At 40.6% G+C, this 18,896-nt stretch overlaps 1 protein-coding gene across 1 annotated transcript; it reads right to left on the bottom strand.

The window, feature by feature from the left end:
- Window positions 1-5,737: 5,737 nt before the first annotated feature.
- micos13 (mitochondrial contact site and cristae organizing system subunit 13) lies at window positions 5,738-16,625 on the bottom strand. The gene is made up of 4 exons (XM_063032173.1): window positions 16,478-16,625; window positions 12,387-12,543; window positions 10,281-10,332; window positions 5,738-5,937 (listed from the first exon to the last, which is right to left on the bottom strand). Exons 1-4 carry the CDS (start codon window positions 16,615-16,617, stop codon window positions 5,831-5,833), a joined length of 456 nt encoding a protein of 151 aa, XP_062888243.1. The 5' UTR covers window positions 16,618-16,625; the 3' UTR covers window positions 5,738-5,830.
- Window positions 16,626-18,896: the final 2,271 nt, after the last annotated feature.

The raw sequence follows: 18,896 nt of genomic DNA, 5'->3' as shown, positions 1-18,896 counted from the left end.
AGCTGTGGCTCATTTATTTTAGCAGAAGTAATTTCAATAAAAATTAATAAAATGTTTGCTTTGTGTTGATATACTACTTTAAGCGTTAATACTATTCAACATGGTACACCTACAAATTCAATTATTATGCTCCTAGAACTGTTTTTGATCACAAATATCCAAAATATCATCAGGAATTAATAAAATAAAGAGAAATACACTTTTAAATGATGTTTAATTGATATTTAACCCTAACTCCAACATATTGTACTTGTGTTCATGGATGTATGACCCATTTTGAAATCTGAGATGGAGGAGTTATTCCTGTGTTGTTGAGTATGCGTTTTTGGGATCCTGTACCACACCCCGATGGTAATAGCAAGAAGATGGCATGCCACAGATGGTGAAGGTCTTAATGACGGATGCCACCTTCTTGAAGCACCACCTCTTGAAGCTGTCCTCCATGTCCTTTGATGGAGCTGGTTGAGTCTACAGCTTTCTGCAGCCTCTGACAATCCTGTGCATTGGAGCCTACATACCAGGTTGCAATGCAACCTGTCAGAATGCTCTCAACTGGACATCGATAGAAATACGCAGGGTTCTTTGACAAATTGCCCCCAAACTCCTAATGAAGTAGTGTTGGTGGTGTGACACATTTGTAGTTGCATCAATATGTTGTGCCCAGGACAGATCCAAAAACTTAAAACTGCTTGCCCTTTCCAGCGCTGACCTCTTAATGATAACTGGTGTGTGTTCTCTCAACTTCCCCTTCCAGAAGTCCACAATCAATTCCTTGTTCTGGCCAACTGAAAGAGTAGCCACACCATTCTTGGCTGTTAAGTTCCAGTGAAACTTCAGCTATCATTAGTTATGGCTGATAATTTTAGATACTAGATTAACAAAAAAATTGCAACTAACTGAGCATTAATTGCTGTGGGTTGAAAGTTCTGAAGTTCTAACAGTATTGCAAACACAATTTACACTTTTCCTCTGAAAATTTCTGATTCTAATTTTTAGAGCTGTCTCTAGTCCCAGATATCCCTACCAGAAGAGATGGTTCCTGATTTCTCTCTGTCTTGGGAGATATTCACTCAATGGCAAAGTAGAATTTAAAATGTAACTGTTACTCACACCCATAACATTACTTTCAAGTGATCTTTGAAAGAAAAACTCGATCTACTTTCTCTTTAATTAGGTCTAATGATCTACTCTCTGCAACTCTGGGGATGGAGAATTTCAGAGATTCAGTTTGAAATCGCTACCTCCTTAACCTATAATTATGGATCCCCCCCCCCCACCCCACCCCGTTCAAAAGTCTCTTTTTGGGGAAATGGTTTTATTTCCACTGTCAAGCCCATTTAAAATCTTGTGTCCGTTCTCATTTTTTTAAACTCCAAGTACTACCAATCCAACTTACTTAGATGCTCACAACAGGACAATGCCCCTCATTATAGAAATTAGCCTAGTAAATATCTTTCAGCCTGCCTCTCTCCTTTCCTAAATATGAAAGCCAGTACTTCAACTGCACATTACTTCAACTATCACATCAACACCTTGTACAATTGTAACAGTGTTATATCTAAACTTCAATCCCCATGCAACAAAGATAGATGTGCCATTTGCCTTCCCAGCTACTTGCTACAGCTCCCTGCCTACTTATTATGTTAAAAATCCATTTGTACTTTATTTATTTGCATTTTCCCTCTATACAGATAATGCAGTAAAACTTGTATATTTCAGCATCCTCAGTTTGGCAGATTTTCCAGATTGTTGAATTCTACTTCTATTAATACCCCACAGACTTCTAATAAGCTTTTTAAAAGATATTACGGAGTCATTTAATATTTTTTCCTATGAACCCGTAAAGTTTAAAGAAAACTGTAAGCAGGTCATCATTGAGTTTAAAGGAAATACGGGAAATGCTTCAGGTGAGTTAAAAGGAAAGGATAGTTAATGGGCTACACTGAGGTAAAAGGGAGAATGAGAAATGCCATTCAGGTGAGTTTAAAGACATCGTGGACAAGGAGCCCTAGTGACTTAAAAGGGAAATAGAATAGGGCCCTAGTGAATTTCTAAGAGTTGCAGGAAGCAATGGGCAACATTTTTTTTTTGAAAATGCTTCCACTGAAACTTTACTGTTTTAGACCTCTTGAAGCTGAACACAAAAATAATTTCAGAATTCTTGTATCACATAGGAATTTGGAGGAACAAGAAATTAACTTTTATTGAATATAATGTATTTAATTGCATGATGGTGCTGACACTTCGCAGTGGTTCAACTATGGTAAAAATGTTTTCTTAATGATTGTCATTTGTACTTAGTGTCTGAGGCTTCTTGCTTAGGTGTCCAACAATAATCAGCTAGCACAGATGGATTTGTTACCCAGATACTGTTTCTTCTTGACTGCATTGTCCTGGTGAAACCTTTCACCATGTGCATCACTGACAGCGTAAGATTTGCAGGAAAGAAATCTAAATGGGAGTGCAGAAAATGTATCTTTTGTGACATGGTGTATTTCATGGTTTTGTATGCTTGAAGCATGTTGCCAACCAGCTGCACATAGCTTGTTGCCAAGAAAATTTTCAACAATATCCTTGAATGCCTTCCATGCAATTTTCTCTGGTCCCACTAGAAGTTCTTTGAATTACCTGCCATTGATAACCTGTTTGATTTGTGGACCAACAAAAAATGTCGTCCTTAATCTTGGCATCAGTTATTCTGACTTGAATTATGTAAAAGGGAAATTTCATGATTTTTATAATCAGCAGCCCAAAATCCATAAGATACACCTGTAGGAGTTCAGAAAGCAAAATCTTTGTTGTCCAGTGAAACAAGACTCCAGTAAGTTTAAGGTTAGCAGTGGAAAGATGATTCCAGCAAACTAGAAAGGGGCTTATTGTTTCTAAAACAAGCCCTGGAAATAAGACCCCAGGGAGTTCAAAGAAAAGAGCATCTGTGAAAAATTGCAGCTTGGTGAGCCACTGGGATCTCTAAATAATCAGGGCAACTTTTTGGTTCATGTTAAAGTACATGACCTCAGACATCGGATATTCATTATCTCAACACCTCGCCATTTCTATAGAGCACTGAAGCAAATTGAGAAGGTCCAACCCTGACAATAACCAGAATAAATTCTTGACATTAAGCTGATATCACTGTAAATGAAGAAAGCCATTGCACATTTGAAGAGTGAATGGATATTCTGGAACTGGGAGAAGCCACACCATGAAAACTCTGGTTACTCTCAACACTGAAAGCCCATATTTGTTTGCCAAAAAGCACTTTAACATGAAACTCTTTGAATGCCAGTCATGTAGGACTACAGATTATATCTGCAGGCTCCTGCTACATCACCTTATAGGATGTTCATTAATACATAAACCAGTACAGGTCTTTCAGTTGACTTTTTAAACTACTCCAAGATCATTCTAGTGCTTCACTCCCAAATAGCCCTCTGTTTCTTTCATCCATCTACTGTACCTAAGAGACTCCTAAATGTCTCTAATATATCTGCCTCTACCACCACCCCGGCAGTGTGTTCCACGCACCCACTATTCTCTGTGTAAAAACTCTGACATCCCTCCTGTATTTTCCCCCAATCACCTTAAAATTAAGCCCTCTTGTATTAGCCATTTACGCTCTGGGAAAAAAGTACTGGTTATCTACTCTATCTATGCCTCTTATCATGTATACCTTTGTGAAGGCCCCTCTCATACTGTTATCCTCCAAAGAGAATAGCCATAATGTGTTCTATCTTTCCTCATTATACATGCTCTCAAAACCTGGCAGCATCCTGGTAAATCTCCTCTGCATGCACTTTAAAAGCTTCCACATACCTCCTATAAAGAGGCAACCAGTACTGAACACAATGCTCCAAGTGTAGTCTAACCAGAGTTTTACAGCTGCAACATTACCTCATAACTCCATCACAGGCAGGCTTTGGACAAGCAACCCCATCACATAAAAACTCAGCACTACAGAAATGCCAACAGAAGCTCCAAAGACTTCATCCCTGGGATAAGAAGGATCTTTGATAGGTTACATCTTGGAAAAACTGGCCCTGGACAGAGGACTCTGGTGAGCTGCTGTCAGCAGCCATGCCCAGTTGGGGTGATAGCCTTAAGAAGAACATTAACTCATATCTCTTCAGCTCTCATATCTCCCGACTAATGAAGGCCAGCACACCATACAACCTCTTAACCATCCTATCAACTTGCACAGCAATTTTAAGGGATCTGTTGACATACACCCCAAAATCCCTCTGTTCTTCCATACTGGGTGAGAACGCTGCCATTAACCCTGTACTCTGCCTTTAGGTTTGACCTTCCAAAGTGTTTCTCTTAACATTTTTATGGATTGAACTCCATCTGCACTTTTCATCTCAGTTCTGCATACAATTAACATCCCATTGTAACGTATGACAGCTTTCTACACCATCCATAACACCAACCTTCTTATCATCTGCAGACTTACTAACCCTATGCTTCCACTTCCTCATCTAAGTCTTTTATAAAAATCAAAGGCAGGGTCTCAGAACAGATCTGTGGAACATCCATGGTCACCAAACTTCAGGCAGAATGCACTCCACCTGCCTTCAGTGGGCAAGACAATCCTGAATCCATATAGCCAAATTTTCCTGGATCCCATGCCTCGTGACTTTCTGAATGAGCCTACCATGGGGAACATTATCAAACATCTTATTGAAATCTAGATACTCCACTTTCATTAATTTGTTTTGCACATCCTCAAAGAACTCAATCGAACTTGACCTTTCCGAATCCTTCTTATTAACTTAAAATATATGAATAGAGGAGCGGAGTTGACGACATTACTGAACGTGTTTAATTTAAGATACTGGTCTAGCCTTGTTTTGTTCTGTTTGCTTTTTTGGATTTAGTATTTAGTTCTTTTTTTTGCTTTTTTTGGGGGGGGGGTTCCTCATATTTTTCTTTTTTCTCTATGATTAATTACATCATGAGTTTGAAAATCTATTATACCTGTGTTATCTGAAATATTTTCTGTATATGTTTATTAACAATAAGATTACTCCAATCTCTTTGTATTAACATTGTTATTTTGTTTATAACTTTGGAAAAATTTAATAAAAAGATTTAAAAAGAAAGAAAGAACTCAATCTGACTTGTGGGGCATGACCTGCCTTCATAAATACTGACCAACCCTAACTACACGATAACATATGCTCCTATCCCTGTCCAAGACTGTGGTAAAGGTCAGAGGGTTGGGGTCTCTGTCTCCGAAATGCTCTCCCGTCAAGATATCTAACACCTGACCAGGTTCAGTGCCAAGAACTAGATCCAGTATGGCCTCTCCTCTAGTTAGCCTATCCATATTGTGCCAGAAATCCTTTCTGGACACACCTGACGAATTCTGCCCCACCTTTTTCACTAAAAAGATGCCAATCAATAGTAGGTTAGTTAATCACCAGTGACAACTGTTATTTTTGCACCTTTCCAGAATCTGTCTCTCAATCTGCACCGCAGCAGGTCAGTTGCTTTTGGTGGAGGGGGTCTAGAGAATACAGAAGTACATCAGCAGCTGATCCATTAGGAGATGTAAGGAACAAACAGCAGATTCATCAGATACAAGAACTCAAGAGTCTACCATCCTCTCAAAGTTCAGCTTGTAAAGTAGCTGTGGAATTGTACACATAAACACATGACAATAATTTTCAATAGTTTTCTCCTGTATGAAATTGCATCTCCTGTACTGACCAATTGGGAATCAAAAGGAAAAAAATCAGTCAAATATACTTTATTACCATCATATAGTATTTACATTTTGTTACAATCATATCATGAACAAAAAGTTTCAAGTCAATGATGGTGGTTTTCATCCTGTGCTGCTCGTCATCTTCTTGATGTACTGCCAGCCCTTTTCAGTGTATTCATTGAATTTTGTAGGTGCAGATGATAAGAAAGATACAGTCATTTCAATTCCTGCAAAACATCATTCAAATAAAAGCTGGTTCAGTCTTTAATTATGTCCACAACAAATAACTCAGGCTACCCAATTCTCCTCAATAATAATATAAACAAAGGTGGACTTGTATGATAAACATGGGTTTCAATGAAACAACAAGGGATTCTTTGAATTACAGTCACAGTTCATGTGTGATTGTTGATCTGCAATGGTTAACCTACACCTTCATTTTATTATCTCATCCTTATTTTTAAATCCTTCTTCACTATTCCCATTTAATCTCTTCCAGCTTCTCAAGAAATCTACCCTCCTCCAATTCTGGCCTCAGGCAACCGTACCTTCAACCGCCTTGGCTCCAAGACATTGCCCTCCACAACCTCTCTATCCTAATCTAAATGGTGCTCCAAAGCCCACCTCTGGCAAGATTCCTGAATTGGTTGATCAGCATCAAATTTTGTTTGATAATGAGCCTACTAGTCAGCTGCAATATATAAACATTGTTGTTTTAGAGTCAGGATCAACATTATACATATGCCCTTATGGTAGTTTAGTTTTCTTCAGCACGGAGTTGCATTGAATACTCCCATTGTTCACATTCTAACCTGGATTAGAGCTTTACATAGCTGATGAAAGCTAAAAAAAAATACGAGTTATGTAGAGTTGGTAGAAACAACGTGAATCAAGGCCTTCTTGAAAAAATAATTTTCAGTCCTCAATGACTGATGGGATAATTACTGGGAGTTGCATTGACTTAATTAGCCAAATGACCACATTTGATTGTACATACAATCAATGTATATAAGCTATCTCACATATTTATATTTATTTTTTTATTATCGTGTTCTTTATCTGAATGTGTATTTTTTTCTGTGCTGCATCAGATCCGGAGAAACAATTATTTTGTTCTCCTTGACACTTGTGTACTGGAAATGAGAGTAAACAATTGTGAATCTTTCTGTACAAAACTATCCTACGATTCTAGTTTCTGTGCAAAATATTCCAATAATACCAGAAGGTTACACTTTTCAGAGGGCAACAGTTCTGCTGGGCATTTCCAACATTTCATGCTTTTACTTCACTTTGTCTTCAAAACCTAGTTTTCTGACTATATCCCTCACCTGCTGCATACACTAATACTGAAAAATCTCTCACTTCATTAGAGGCTAAATGACACGTTTTGATTATATGGCAGAATTGAAGCAATGCAGAATTTCATTTCCTATATTATTTCTGTCATTTGCCCTTTAATTATACAACACTGAATTTACAGCTCAAGTGTCAGTCAGCCTCTCTGCTTGTGCAAGTTCCTTAATTGAAACAGTCCCAACTATCACCATGTCGTCTTATCTCACTGTAGCCTGTTATACTCTTCCTATTAAAACTATCATCCAGCTGCCTTATATCATGCCATTGTCCCAATGTCACAAGCCAGTTCATGTTCAAATAATGTAAGACTGATTTGTTCCTATTGTGCCACCTACCTTTCAGCTCCACAGCCTCCCACGTTCTGCAATCTATATTCTTATATGTAACAGTGCTTGATGCTACAATTCTCTGGAGAAATTTCTGCTTTTACTAAAATGTACTGAAGGAAACAAACTGCAAGCTGTCCCAGGGTAACAAATGGGTTTCATTTTCACACTTTTGTCCATAAGTGAGAAAGGACACAAAAATCAGTCCATAGGGTAACCATACTCCCATACTACTGTAATGAATGGCATTATAAACACAAAACATTGATAAAACAATTGCTAAAAGAGAGGGGAAACCAGTTCTGTTGTTCAAAGGAACAAAGGCAAGTATGTTGAACTTTGAAATCTAATAATATGGAAGCTTGTTCACATATACAGGTGTCTATAGGTCAGGCATTCATGACCCAGGGATAGCTTGTACATTGCTTAGACTCTTTCTGTGCAAGTTAAATTTGTGTTTTAATACAGACAGCTTGCTATGAATGGTGCACTCCCTTGGCTCTAACTCAGAGACAACAGTGCCGACCAATAAATTATCTAATTATTTAATGCTTCAACATACTTGGCTGCAGTTTAGGCTGCCAGAGACCTAGATCTGGGACTTTTTACCTCTGCTTTGGTATTTATCTTGTGGCTTGGCCCATGTACACACTCCCCTCTAAGTTATGCAGGTGCACGGCTGCACAGCAACTGAAATGCTCCCATGAACATAGCCCTTGTTGCCACACAGCTGGAATTTTCTTTTATATAATGTTTTATTAAAGTGTCATGCAGTTTTCAGGCTGTGTAAAAATTTCCTGCTCAGAGCAATGAGTGGTCTGTGCAGCTATAAAAAAATGGGAGGCAACGTCCCCCATTTACCAGCTTTTAGGTTACCTGTCCCAGCTCAGTGTCAAAATTTTCCCCTGTGTTCCTGTGAATCATTTTGTTGTATTAGCAGTGACACATTTAAGAGGAACTGAGGGTCAGACAAACAAAATTTAATGATATGGAAAAGGAAAGGGGCATAAACACTACCTCATTGGGCCTGTAAGGAAGTCTTGAAATTAAGGGCAGCATAATTACAGATTAATTAAAATGAGCATCAGTTTTCAGGGAATAAAACTTGTTCCCAATTTAACTTCAACTCATTCAAGATTGTTTAATGTCATTTCCAATACACAAGTGTAAAGGAGAACGAAACTTCCACTGAACTGGGTTTACCAAAAGCATGATGTAAAAATTAATCCTGCACACTCCTCCCAAATATAGTTTCTTTTGATTTACATGGATGTTGCTCAGGCAACATGTTACAGGTAGTCACAACATTACAGTCTTGCCTTTATCTTTAACATGCGAGCCTTCGTCAGTAACCTACTCGAATGTAGAGTACTTCACACACACACGCCTGACCCCAATCTTCCATCAACCTTCTGGGGAGAGTGGTTTGATTTTTACCCTCTTTACTAGAGCAACCTATAGATATTCCAAGGATTAGTACTGGGGCTTTCCATTAACACTGGCTCAACTCTACCCTGCGGTGTGGTTACTTAAAATCTTTCCATTAACACGTCTAAGCAGAAAACCCATGAAGAATGTCACACAATGTTACAACTCTCAATATCAAGTTTTCCTTGATAATTTTCCCAACGTAACAACTCCAAAATCATGACTGAAAATGCACACTGAGGTAAGAATATCAATCACAAATTCATTGCAAAGTAGCAAATATGGTTGATGCACCACACATCAGTCAGCAGACAAACAGGCCATTTAACCCAGCGGTCACCAACCACGGGGCCGCAAAGCATGTGCTACCGGGCCATGAGGAAACAGTATGAGTCAGCTGCACCTTCCCTCATTCCCTGTCACGGACTGTTGAACTTGAACATAGGGTTGCCAACTGTCCCGTATTTGCCGGGACATCCCTTATATTGAGCTAAATTTGGTTTGTCCTGTATTTCCCCCGCTAAGGTAGAGCGTTCCTATGAAACCTTTCATGCCGAAATGGCGTGAAGCGAAGAAGCAATTACCATTAATTTATATGGGAAAAATTTCTGAGCGTTCCCAGACCCAAAAAATAACCTACCAAATCATATCAAATAACACATAAAACCGAAAATAAATAACACTAACATATAGTAAAAGCAGGAATGATATGATAAATACACAGCCTATATAAAGAAGAAATAATGTACATACAGTATAGTTGGGAAGATGAAGGCAAAAGCGATTTGTGGGGGGGGGGAATCGACATGTACGCGCATATGATCACATGCGCACGTCACGCATGCGCACATAGGTGCCCGCGCAAAGCTTCATGGTCATGGTAGTCTTTCCTGAGGTAAAATGTCCCGGGATTTGACTGCTACTTTTGTCCCTTATTTGAGAGTGAGAAAGTTGGCAACCCTAACTGTAAAAGACATGTTGAGGTGAGCTTAACTCTACTCGAACACCCCCCCCCCCAACCCGGTCAGCCGGTCTGCAAGGATATTGTCAATATTAAACCGGTTCGCGGTGCAAAAAAGGTTGGGGACCCCTGATTTAACCCAACCAGTACATACTGATATTTATGCCAGAGCCTCCCCCTTTCTATATTACCTTAGCCTTCATTTCCTCTGCTCTTGATTGCTCCTAACTGACTAGGTAATCCAAAAGCTTGTACAAGAGAAAGAACAGACCATCGAGGGAGAAGCAGAATTCCCTCTCCTATTTAACACCTGCATGCACATGAAACTACATAGTGCCACTGCTACTTCACAGTCCAAGTGTCCAGTACTTAACGCTTAGAACAAGAGTCACACAAGAACAGACACTTTGACAAGGACTTAAACGTTTGCTGGCATTATTAGACCCACAAATAATCAGTGCCTTCTCAAGTCAATTTATAGATATTTTCAAACATTTACCTGTATTCCAGTATTCAGATATGGGAACATTCAGTTTGGGAATATCTGGTAGCTGAAGAAAGAATATAAACTATTAAATACAACAGATCATTCCACAGTTAGCTTCAGAAATATCTTTAATAATTTGCAAATGATACTAAAATCGAAGGTGCTGTAGAGTTATGGAAAAATGCAGGGGGATCTTGATCAGCTAGGAATGAGGATTGGCAAATGGCTTTCAATCCCAATAAATGCGAGGTATTACGTTTTGGGAGATCAAGTCAGGGTAGAATTTGCAGGGTTCTCGGGTGTGCTATGGAACATGAAGACGAGTGTAGTGCATAGTATGCTGAAAGCAGATAGGGTGGTAAAGAAAGCATGTGGCACGCAGGCCTTCAGTCAGGGCACTGAATAGAGGAGCTTGGAAGTTATATAGTGTTATGTGCTCCATACAAGACATTAGTCAATCTGCACTTGGGAGTACAATGTGCAGTTTTGGTCACTGTTATTTACTTACAGAGATACAGCGCCATGATGCCCAGCAATTCCCCAGTTTTTAAATCCTATCCTAATCACAGAAAAATTTACAATGACCGATTGACCTACCAATCAGTACATCTTTGGGATGTGGGAGGAAACCCAGCAGACGTGGGGAGAACTTACAAATTCCTTACATGCAGCGGTGGGAATTGAACCTGAATCACTGGTACAGTAAAGCATTGTGCTAACTACTATGCTACCACGCCACCCTATAGGAAAGATGTTATTAAACTAGAAAAGGTTTATCAGGATGTTGTCTGGACATGGAGCCAGTGTTACAAGGAGGGTCTGTGTAGACTAAGACTTTATTCCCTGGAACATAGGAGATTGAGGGATAACCTGATAGAGGTATACAAGATCACAAGGGGCAGGGTGAAAGCACACAACCTTTTTCCCAGAATGGAACTAGCTCGCTGGACATCACAGTCAGTATGGATGAGTTGAGCTGAAGTGCCTGTTTCCATGCTGTTTTACTGTGACGCTAATACAAAGTACCCAGCAATTCCAGTACAGTCAACAAACATCAGTCATGTTTCAAATGGAAGCAGCCACAGTTGTATAAAACATTCAAAGATCTGACCACAAAACTCTAGCTCAACTTTATGCATATTACTAAGGCTTCTACGCCCAATTTAGGTGAGATATTAAATGAAGATGTTATCAGCTGTATTGGGTGGGCCTAAAGAAATACATGGTATTATTGAGTAGGGGCCCCCATCACCAAATCAATGATTATTCCTTAACTATCATTAAAAGAGATGCAAAGTACTGCAGATGCTGGAATCTGGAGCAACAAACAAAATGTAAGAGGAAGCCAGAGGGTCTAGTAACATCAGTGAGGTTGTGGGGAGATGGTGGGAGGGGGAGAAAGGGCACAGAGATGGAGGAATTGTCAAAGCTTTAAGCTGGAACTCTGAATCGTGACTAAGGAAGTTAGCCAGTATAATGAGGGGCAAACACCAAGATAGTGCCAGCTGGTGACTGGTTGACCAAGGAGAGGTGAAGATGATGGGCAGATCAAGCCAGGTAGGGGAGGGAGAGGGATGGAGTTGGGAAACAGAAGCAACTGGATCATACATGGAAGTGGACAAAAAGAAAGGGCAGATAGAGTCTTTCCATTAATAAGTTACTTGGTCATTATTAGACTGGCCTTCATGAGCAACAGGGGTTCACTAATATAATGGTTCAAGTGATAGCATGGTATCCAGAGTGCTGGACTACATATACCAGTGTGAATCCCACCACTGCAACTGGGCAACTTAAAGTAGTTACACAAATCTGGAATTAAAAGAGTAGCAGTGACTTTGAAACCTGCACATCATCATGAAAACCCATCTGGTTCACTACAGTGCGAAGCTGTAATTTTTACCTGTAGGACTTGTTTGTGACTCCAAACCCTGAGCAATATGCTTGAATCTTCAGCATTTCCAGACAATCCCCAATTTCAAGGGAAATCATGGGCTGCAAAAATGTTGACTTTGACAGTGATACTTACAGCCTCAAAATGAATATATAAAAAATATAATTGCTGTTATAGAAATTGAACCAAGGAGGGAGAGAGAACAAGTAATTTACTTCACCAATTACCTGCACTCCAATGTACTTCGACCATTGATCCACAGCCTCTGGCACTGCAACAGACACCTTGTTCAACACCTGACAACTTTGCTCACCACTTCCTAATAAGCCTTGGTCATATACAAGGTACACGCTGCCTCCAATTATCCCAGTCTTTGTAAAGAACCTTGAAAACAAAATCATAATAGAATAATTTTTTAGTTTCTGTTCATCAGTTCCAAGAACAGAGAGATTACCTTAAAGCACTGTACATTGCCTCAACCTACCCACTTTATACCAGTGGAACAGTGCTGTGATCATCTTTAATGCTATGGTTCAATAAGTAATATGAACAAACCTAGTAAAAATCATTCAGATGCACAGAATTTCTTCTCTGTTTCAAACTACAAAGGCAATGGCTATTCTGGTGCGAGTGAACATCAAATCCAATAATGCAAAAAATTGGTTCATGTTCCTTCCCAGCCAGCATCTGCAAAGCCAGCAGCTGTTTGCTACTCCCAGATAATGGTACAACCACGAAAGTAGCCTGACAATAAATGTATTTAATGTGATGTCCTTTGCACTGTAGCTCAGCTTAAATGTAAGTTCTTCCCCCTCTCCCATATTCTGCAGGAATTTGTTAACAAACTTAAACACTTTAATACAGTGAATATAATCAGAATCAACTTTAATATCACTGGCATACTTCCTGAAATTTGTTGCCTTTGTGGCAGCAGTATAATGCAATACATAACAATAGAAAAAAAACATGAATTATAGTAAATATATATATAATTAATAAGTAGTGCAAAAATATAAATAAATTAGTGAGGTAGTGTTCTTAAGTTCAATGTCTATTCAGAGATCAGATGGCAGAGGGGAAGAAGCTGTTTCTAAATTGTTGAGTGTGCGCCTTCAGATTTCTGTACCTCCTTCCTGATGGTAGCAATGAGAACAAGAGATGTCCAGGATGATAGGGGTTCTTAATGATTGATGCGACCTTTCTGAGGTATTGCTCCTTGAAGATGTCAGAGGCAATTCACTTCAGAAGATTTTTTTTTCACTCCTCAGGTGCATGGGTAAACTGAAGCAACCCTCTGAGGTCACCTGGCACATGATCCTCTTCAGTGATGTGAGATGAGAATCCTCACTGCCAAGATTTAGAATTTCAGAAGGTACATAATTTGCTCTTGAAACCATGCTTTTCATTCTGTGTATAACCTTTTATACTTTGTTTCCCAGTGAGTAGTGATGGCTAGACTTGAGCAGAAAGCTTCTTGTTAACAGAATCAAGCACATTCATAATAAGGACAGAAAATGGTTAAGGAGGATTTTTAAAGTGCTCCTGCCTCTTCATCCTTGATGGGATTTCCTTCTTTCTTGGCACTCAATGAAATGGGCTTTTTGGTATCTACATGTAGATGTCTTTGAGATGAAAATAATTTATCAATCCCACAGCTATCATCCAAATTTTGATGCACCATCAGACAAAAAAAACCTTTGAAATACTGCCAGTGGATCTTCTTCATCCAAGTGGGAAGCCATCTGATAATGCAGCAATCCCTCTGTCACACACTGCAACATCTGCTTGGACTTTTCTATTTGGTCTTTAGAGTAGTACTTGAACTCACAACTCACTTTCCTGGAACTAGAAGGGCTGCAAAATATTCTACCCTGTCCAAACCCAGATGGTCACTGTCAGGGAACGTTCAGAAATATGAGTGTCTCTATTCTGGGTATGAAACTCCAACATTCAAGAAATTGGTATTTTGGGCAGTTGATGATAAAGTTACTGTTTAATTTTGGAATTGATATTTTGGAGAGGATGGTCTGAACAATTGGGGAGTGATCTAAAACATTGTTTTACTTAACAAGAATGTTTTACCCAAAAGGTTAAAAGATATTGTACATTATCAAAACATTGATTAAGTTTTAATTCTTTTGGAAAGCTTGTTGTAATGTAATCACACTGTGTGCCTCATAAAATGCAATCACTAACTAGGATTGAGGTCATACCCAAAGTAAATGCATAACGTGCTTGAAGAACAGCTTGTGTTGCGTATGAGAGTTCAGCTTTGATCAGTGATGAAGTGAAAGAGCAGCAATACATTGCTGACCATAAGGAACCAGAATGAGAACACAAATCAAATGAGCCAGTCCACTAAAATCTCAGTACAGGAAACTTTAAAAAAATGAACACTTCCCGTCTTCATCTGACCACTCCTGACAGAAGCAGACCCACAGATGCAAAGGTATGGAAGTGTGAGAGTGAAGAAACGTAGACAGAGCATGTCAGCAAACTGTGATGGAAGCCCTAAAATGTACATCAGCTGTAGTTTTGCAAAGGCGGTTGTTTCAATGTGTTAGGTGTTTAGTGGAATAGACCAACATAGGAAGGTATTGGGAAAGTAGATGGGAAGGGATCCAAGTTATGGCTAAGACATCAAAGCTTGAAGGTCAGGCAGACAAAGCCTAAAGATGAAAGAATGTCAGAAGGCAGTTACTTCATCCTGGGTGGGAGTGAGCTGGGCCCTTTCAGTAGTGGGGCCAGACATCACCAGGAGGGGGTATCATTAGGATAAGACCCTATAGCCGATAAATATAGATCACCCCAACCCCTCCTATACATGAATCAAGGGGACCTACCAATAGACGCAGGATTACTTTGACTCAGACAAAAGGTGAGGTCAAATACAAATAGGGTTACCAGCATCTCATCTTCCACTTGCGCAGCTTACAACACAAAGGTATGAATGCCGCATTTGCCATTTTCAGGTCACACACACTCTCTTCCCACATGTCTACTGAAATTGTTTCTTCCTTGGTTCACCTTTCCCATTCCCTCTTTCCTTCCCTATTATATTCCTTCAACTGACTCCGCCTATCATCCACCAACCCAGTCCCATCATCCCTCACTCTGACAATCTTTCCTCTGCAGAAGGTTGTAAATCTAGTCAGCTCCATCTTGGGCACTAGCCTACAAAGTACCCAGGACATCTTCAGGGAGCGGTGTCTCAGAAAGGCAGCGTCCATTATTAAAGACCTCTAGCACCCAGGGCATGCCCTTTTCTCACTGTTACCATCAGGAAGGAGCTACAGAAGCCTGAAGGCACACAGTCAGAGATTCAGGAACAGCTTCTTCCCCTCTACCATCCGATTCCTGAATGGACTTTGAGGCTTTGGACACTACCTCACTTTTTTTAATATACAGTATTTGTTTTTGCACATTTTTTAATAATCTATTCAATATATGTAACTGATTTATTTATTATGTTTTTTCTCTCTCTCTGCTAGATATGTATTGCAATGAGCTGCTGCTGCCAAATTAACAAATTTCACGTCACATCCCAGTGATAATAAACCTGATTCTGATTCTTCCCTCTCAGTCCTGATACAGAGTCTCAATTTGAAATCCAGACTTATACCTTTTGCCTCCAAATATGATGCTCACTTCGACCGCAAGATCCATCTGTATGGTTAAGGATCCTGCCTTTAACCATGCAAACACGAGGAATTCTGCAGATGCTGGAAATTCAAGCAACACACTTCCAGCAACTTTGATGTGTGTTGCCTGCCTTTAACCATGTTTTTTTTTCCCCTTGATATTTGACTGCCCAAGGTATAACACCTCAGACTTGCCCAAATTAAGCTCCATCTATAACTTCTCCACTAGTTCTGCAGATGATCTATATAACACAGAGGTCTCAATACAGGTCCCTAGGGAACACGGATCTCCATGCATCTTAACTTTCTGGAACAGCCTACCCATTCAGGACTTGTCAAATGCCTTACTAAAATCCATGTAGACAACATGCACTGCTCCACCTTCTCTCTTAGGAGTTGAGCAAATCGTCAGAAACGATGGGAAGCTGGTCAAGCATGGTGACTACTGTCCAGCACAGTGCTCAGCCGAAGCTCAGGCGACCACTGCAGAACTGTCTCAACACACACTGGGGCTCGTAATTATTCCACTACAGCAGTGGGGGGCCTTTACATCGCCATTAGTAAAGACAAAACTCCTCCACCACCTGCATCTGCTTGCTTCACCACCTGTGCCCAGGCCTCTCCTTCCGACAGCCACCATGTGTCCCACCACCAAACGTCCAGCACATACCCCTCACCTGGCGACAGCCAGCGCCCGGGACGCCATGAGCAGGCGCGGAGGAAACCGGTATCTCCAACTCCCAGCTGCCCCAGCCTGACCTTTCGCACTGACGTAATCGGAAGAAAAGGCTCGCCGAATTTTAATTCCAAAACTCATGGATTTTAACATCAGACAACCTCAGAAGGAATTTTTTTCTCGCCCCTTTATCAAAAGGCATAGCATCGTCGGACAGGGACGGCTTGTTTTCCCACTAGGGTAGAAGGTCGCCATGTTTGGTCCTGGCAGGAACGACGCCAGGACATTTTGCGCATGCGTCTTTCTGTCTTTGTGCCCCGCCTTCGTTTGGTCTTTTCAGTGAAAGGTTGGTTGAAGGTCGTGACTTGTAAAAATAGCCATTAATGTTTTGTTTGGGGGTGATTAGCAGTCACTTAAACAAGTGTATATTGTTCTAATCAGATTTGTCTTTGATTATGGAGGTGTGTGATTATGTTGCGACGCTATGAAAGCATCCCCAATTTCGGTATTACTGACATCCACGCAGGCTACAATTAGCAATGGTTTATTGGGTTAATGTAAGAGGACACAAATTTGGTCATCCAATATTGGCAACATTAGTAGAGTGTTGGAACACTTCATTCAAAAGTTCATGGGTTAACAGGTCAAGTCAAGTCAAGTCAAGTCACTTTTTATTGTCAGTTTGACCGTAACTGCTGGTACAGTACACAGTAAAAATGAGACAACGTTTTTCAAGACCATGGTGCTACATGAACAATACAAAAACTACACTGAACTACATAAAAAACAACACAAAACTACACTAGACTACAGACCTACCCAGGACTGAATAAAGTGCACAAAACAGTGCAGGCATTACAATAAATAATAAACAAGACAATAGGCACAGTAGAGGGCAGTGGGTTGGTGTCAGTCCAGGCTCTGGGTGTTGAGGAGTCTGATTAGGGGGAAGAAACTGTTAGATAGTCTGGTTGTGAGAGCCCGAATACTTCGGTGCCTTTTGCCAGATGGCAGGAGGGAGAAGAGTTTGTATGAGGGGTGCATGGGGTCCTTCATAATGCTGTTTGCTTTACGGATGCAGTGTGTGGTGTAAATGTCTGTAATGGTAGGAAGAGAGACCCCGATGATCTTCTCAGCTGACCTCACTATCCGCTGCAGGGTCTTGCGAACTGAGATGGTGCAATTTCCGAACCAGGCCATGATGCGGCTGCTCAGGATGCTCTCAATACAACCTCTGTAGAATGTGGTGAGGGTGGGGGGTGGGAGATGGATTTTTCTCGGCCTTCGCAGAAAGTAGAGACGCTGCTGGGCTTTCTTTGCTATGGAGCTGGTGTTGAGGGACCAGGTGAGATTCTCCGCCAGGTGAACACCAAGAAATTTGGATCTCTATGGAGGAGTCGTCGATGTTCAGCAGAGAGTGGTCGTTCTGTGTCCTCCTGAAGTTAACAACCATCTCTATTGTTTTGTTCACATTCAGAGACAGGTTGTTGGCTCTGCACCAGTCCGTTAGCTGCTGCACCTCCTCTCTGTATGCTGACTCATCGTTCTTGCTGATGAGACCCACCACGGTCGTGTCATCAGCAAACTTGATGTTGCAACACAGTCGTGGGTCAGCAGAGTGAACAGCAGTAGACTGAGCACACAGCCCTGGGGGGCCCACGTGCCCAGTGTGATGGTGTTGGAGATGCTGTTTCCAATCTGGACTGACTGAGGTCTCCTAGTCAAGAAGTCTAGGGTCCAGTTGCAGAGGGAGGTGTTCCAATCAGTTTCTGAGGAATGATTGCGTTGATTACTGAACTGAAGTCTATGAACAGTATTCGAACATATGTGTCTTTTTTGTCCAGGTGGGTTAGGGCCAGGTGGAGGGTGGTGGCAATGGCGTCGTCTGTTGATCGGTATGCGAACTGCAGGGGATCCAGTGAGGGGGGCAACAGGGTCTTGATGTGCCTCATGACGAGCCTAAGTATATATGCATGAAACAACTCTTGAGATTCATGAGGTTTCCAGTTTTGGTGGATGAGAAATGAATAGGCACAAAATCTTGGGCTGTGGAATATGGTCCCAGTGTACCTCTTTCTGCCTCTGCCAAGGTTTTTCCCTTTGCTTGTGGATGACTTAAGCCTTCAAGAAAAGATCAACACGAAGATTTATTAGTTGTAACAGGTAGTTCAGAAATGTATGTAAAGCTGATATTATTGTTTCTTACATATCTATGCAGATGGTTCAAAATCCAGTGACAAGCCATTCAGATGTTTCTGGTTCTGTTTCATTTGACTCTATTCATGGGTATTCATGTATGGTTGAATGACAATTAAACTTGAACTTGAAAGTGTCAGGTGACTGTTAGATTATCAGACAAACTATCAGTGCTCACATCTGAGATGGTTGTTACCATTTTAGTGTTGAAATGCATCAAAGAA

The sequence above is a fragment of the Mobula hypostoma genome, chromosome 24, assembly GCF_963921235.1.
Source record: "Mobula hypostoma chromosome 24, sMobHyp1.1, whole genome shotgun sequence".
Taxonomy (NCBI): Eukaryota; Metazoa; Chordata; class Chondrichthyes; order Myliobatiformes; family Myliobatidae; genus Mobula; species Mobula hypostoma.
The sequence above is the reverse complement of the archived record's forward strand: the minus strand, read 5'-3'. Positions and strand labels throughout refer to the sequence as shown.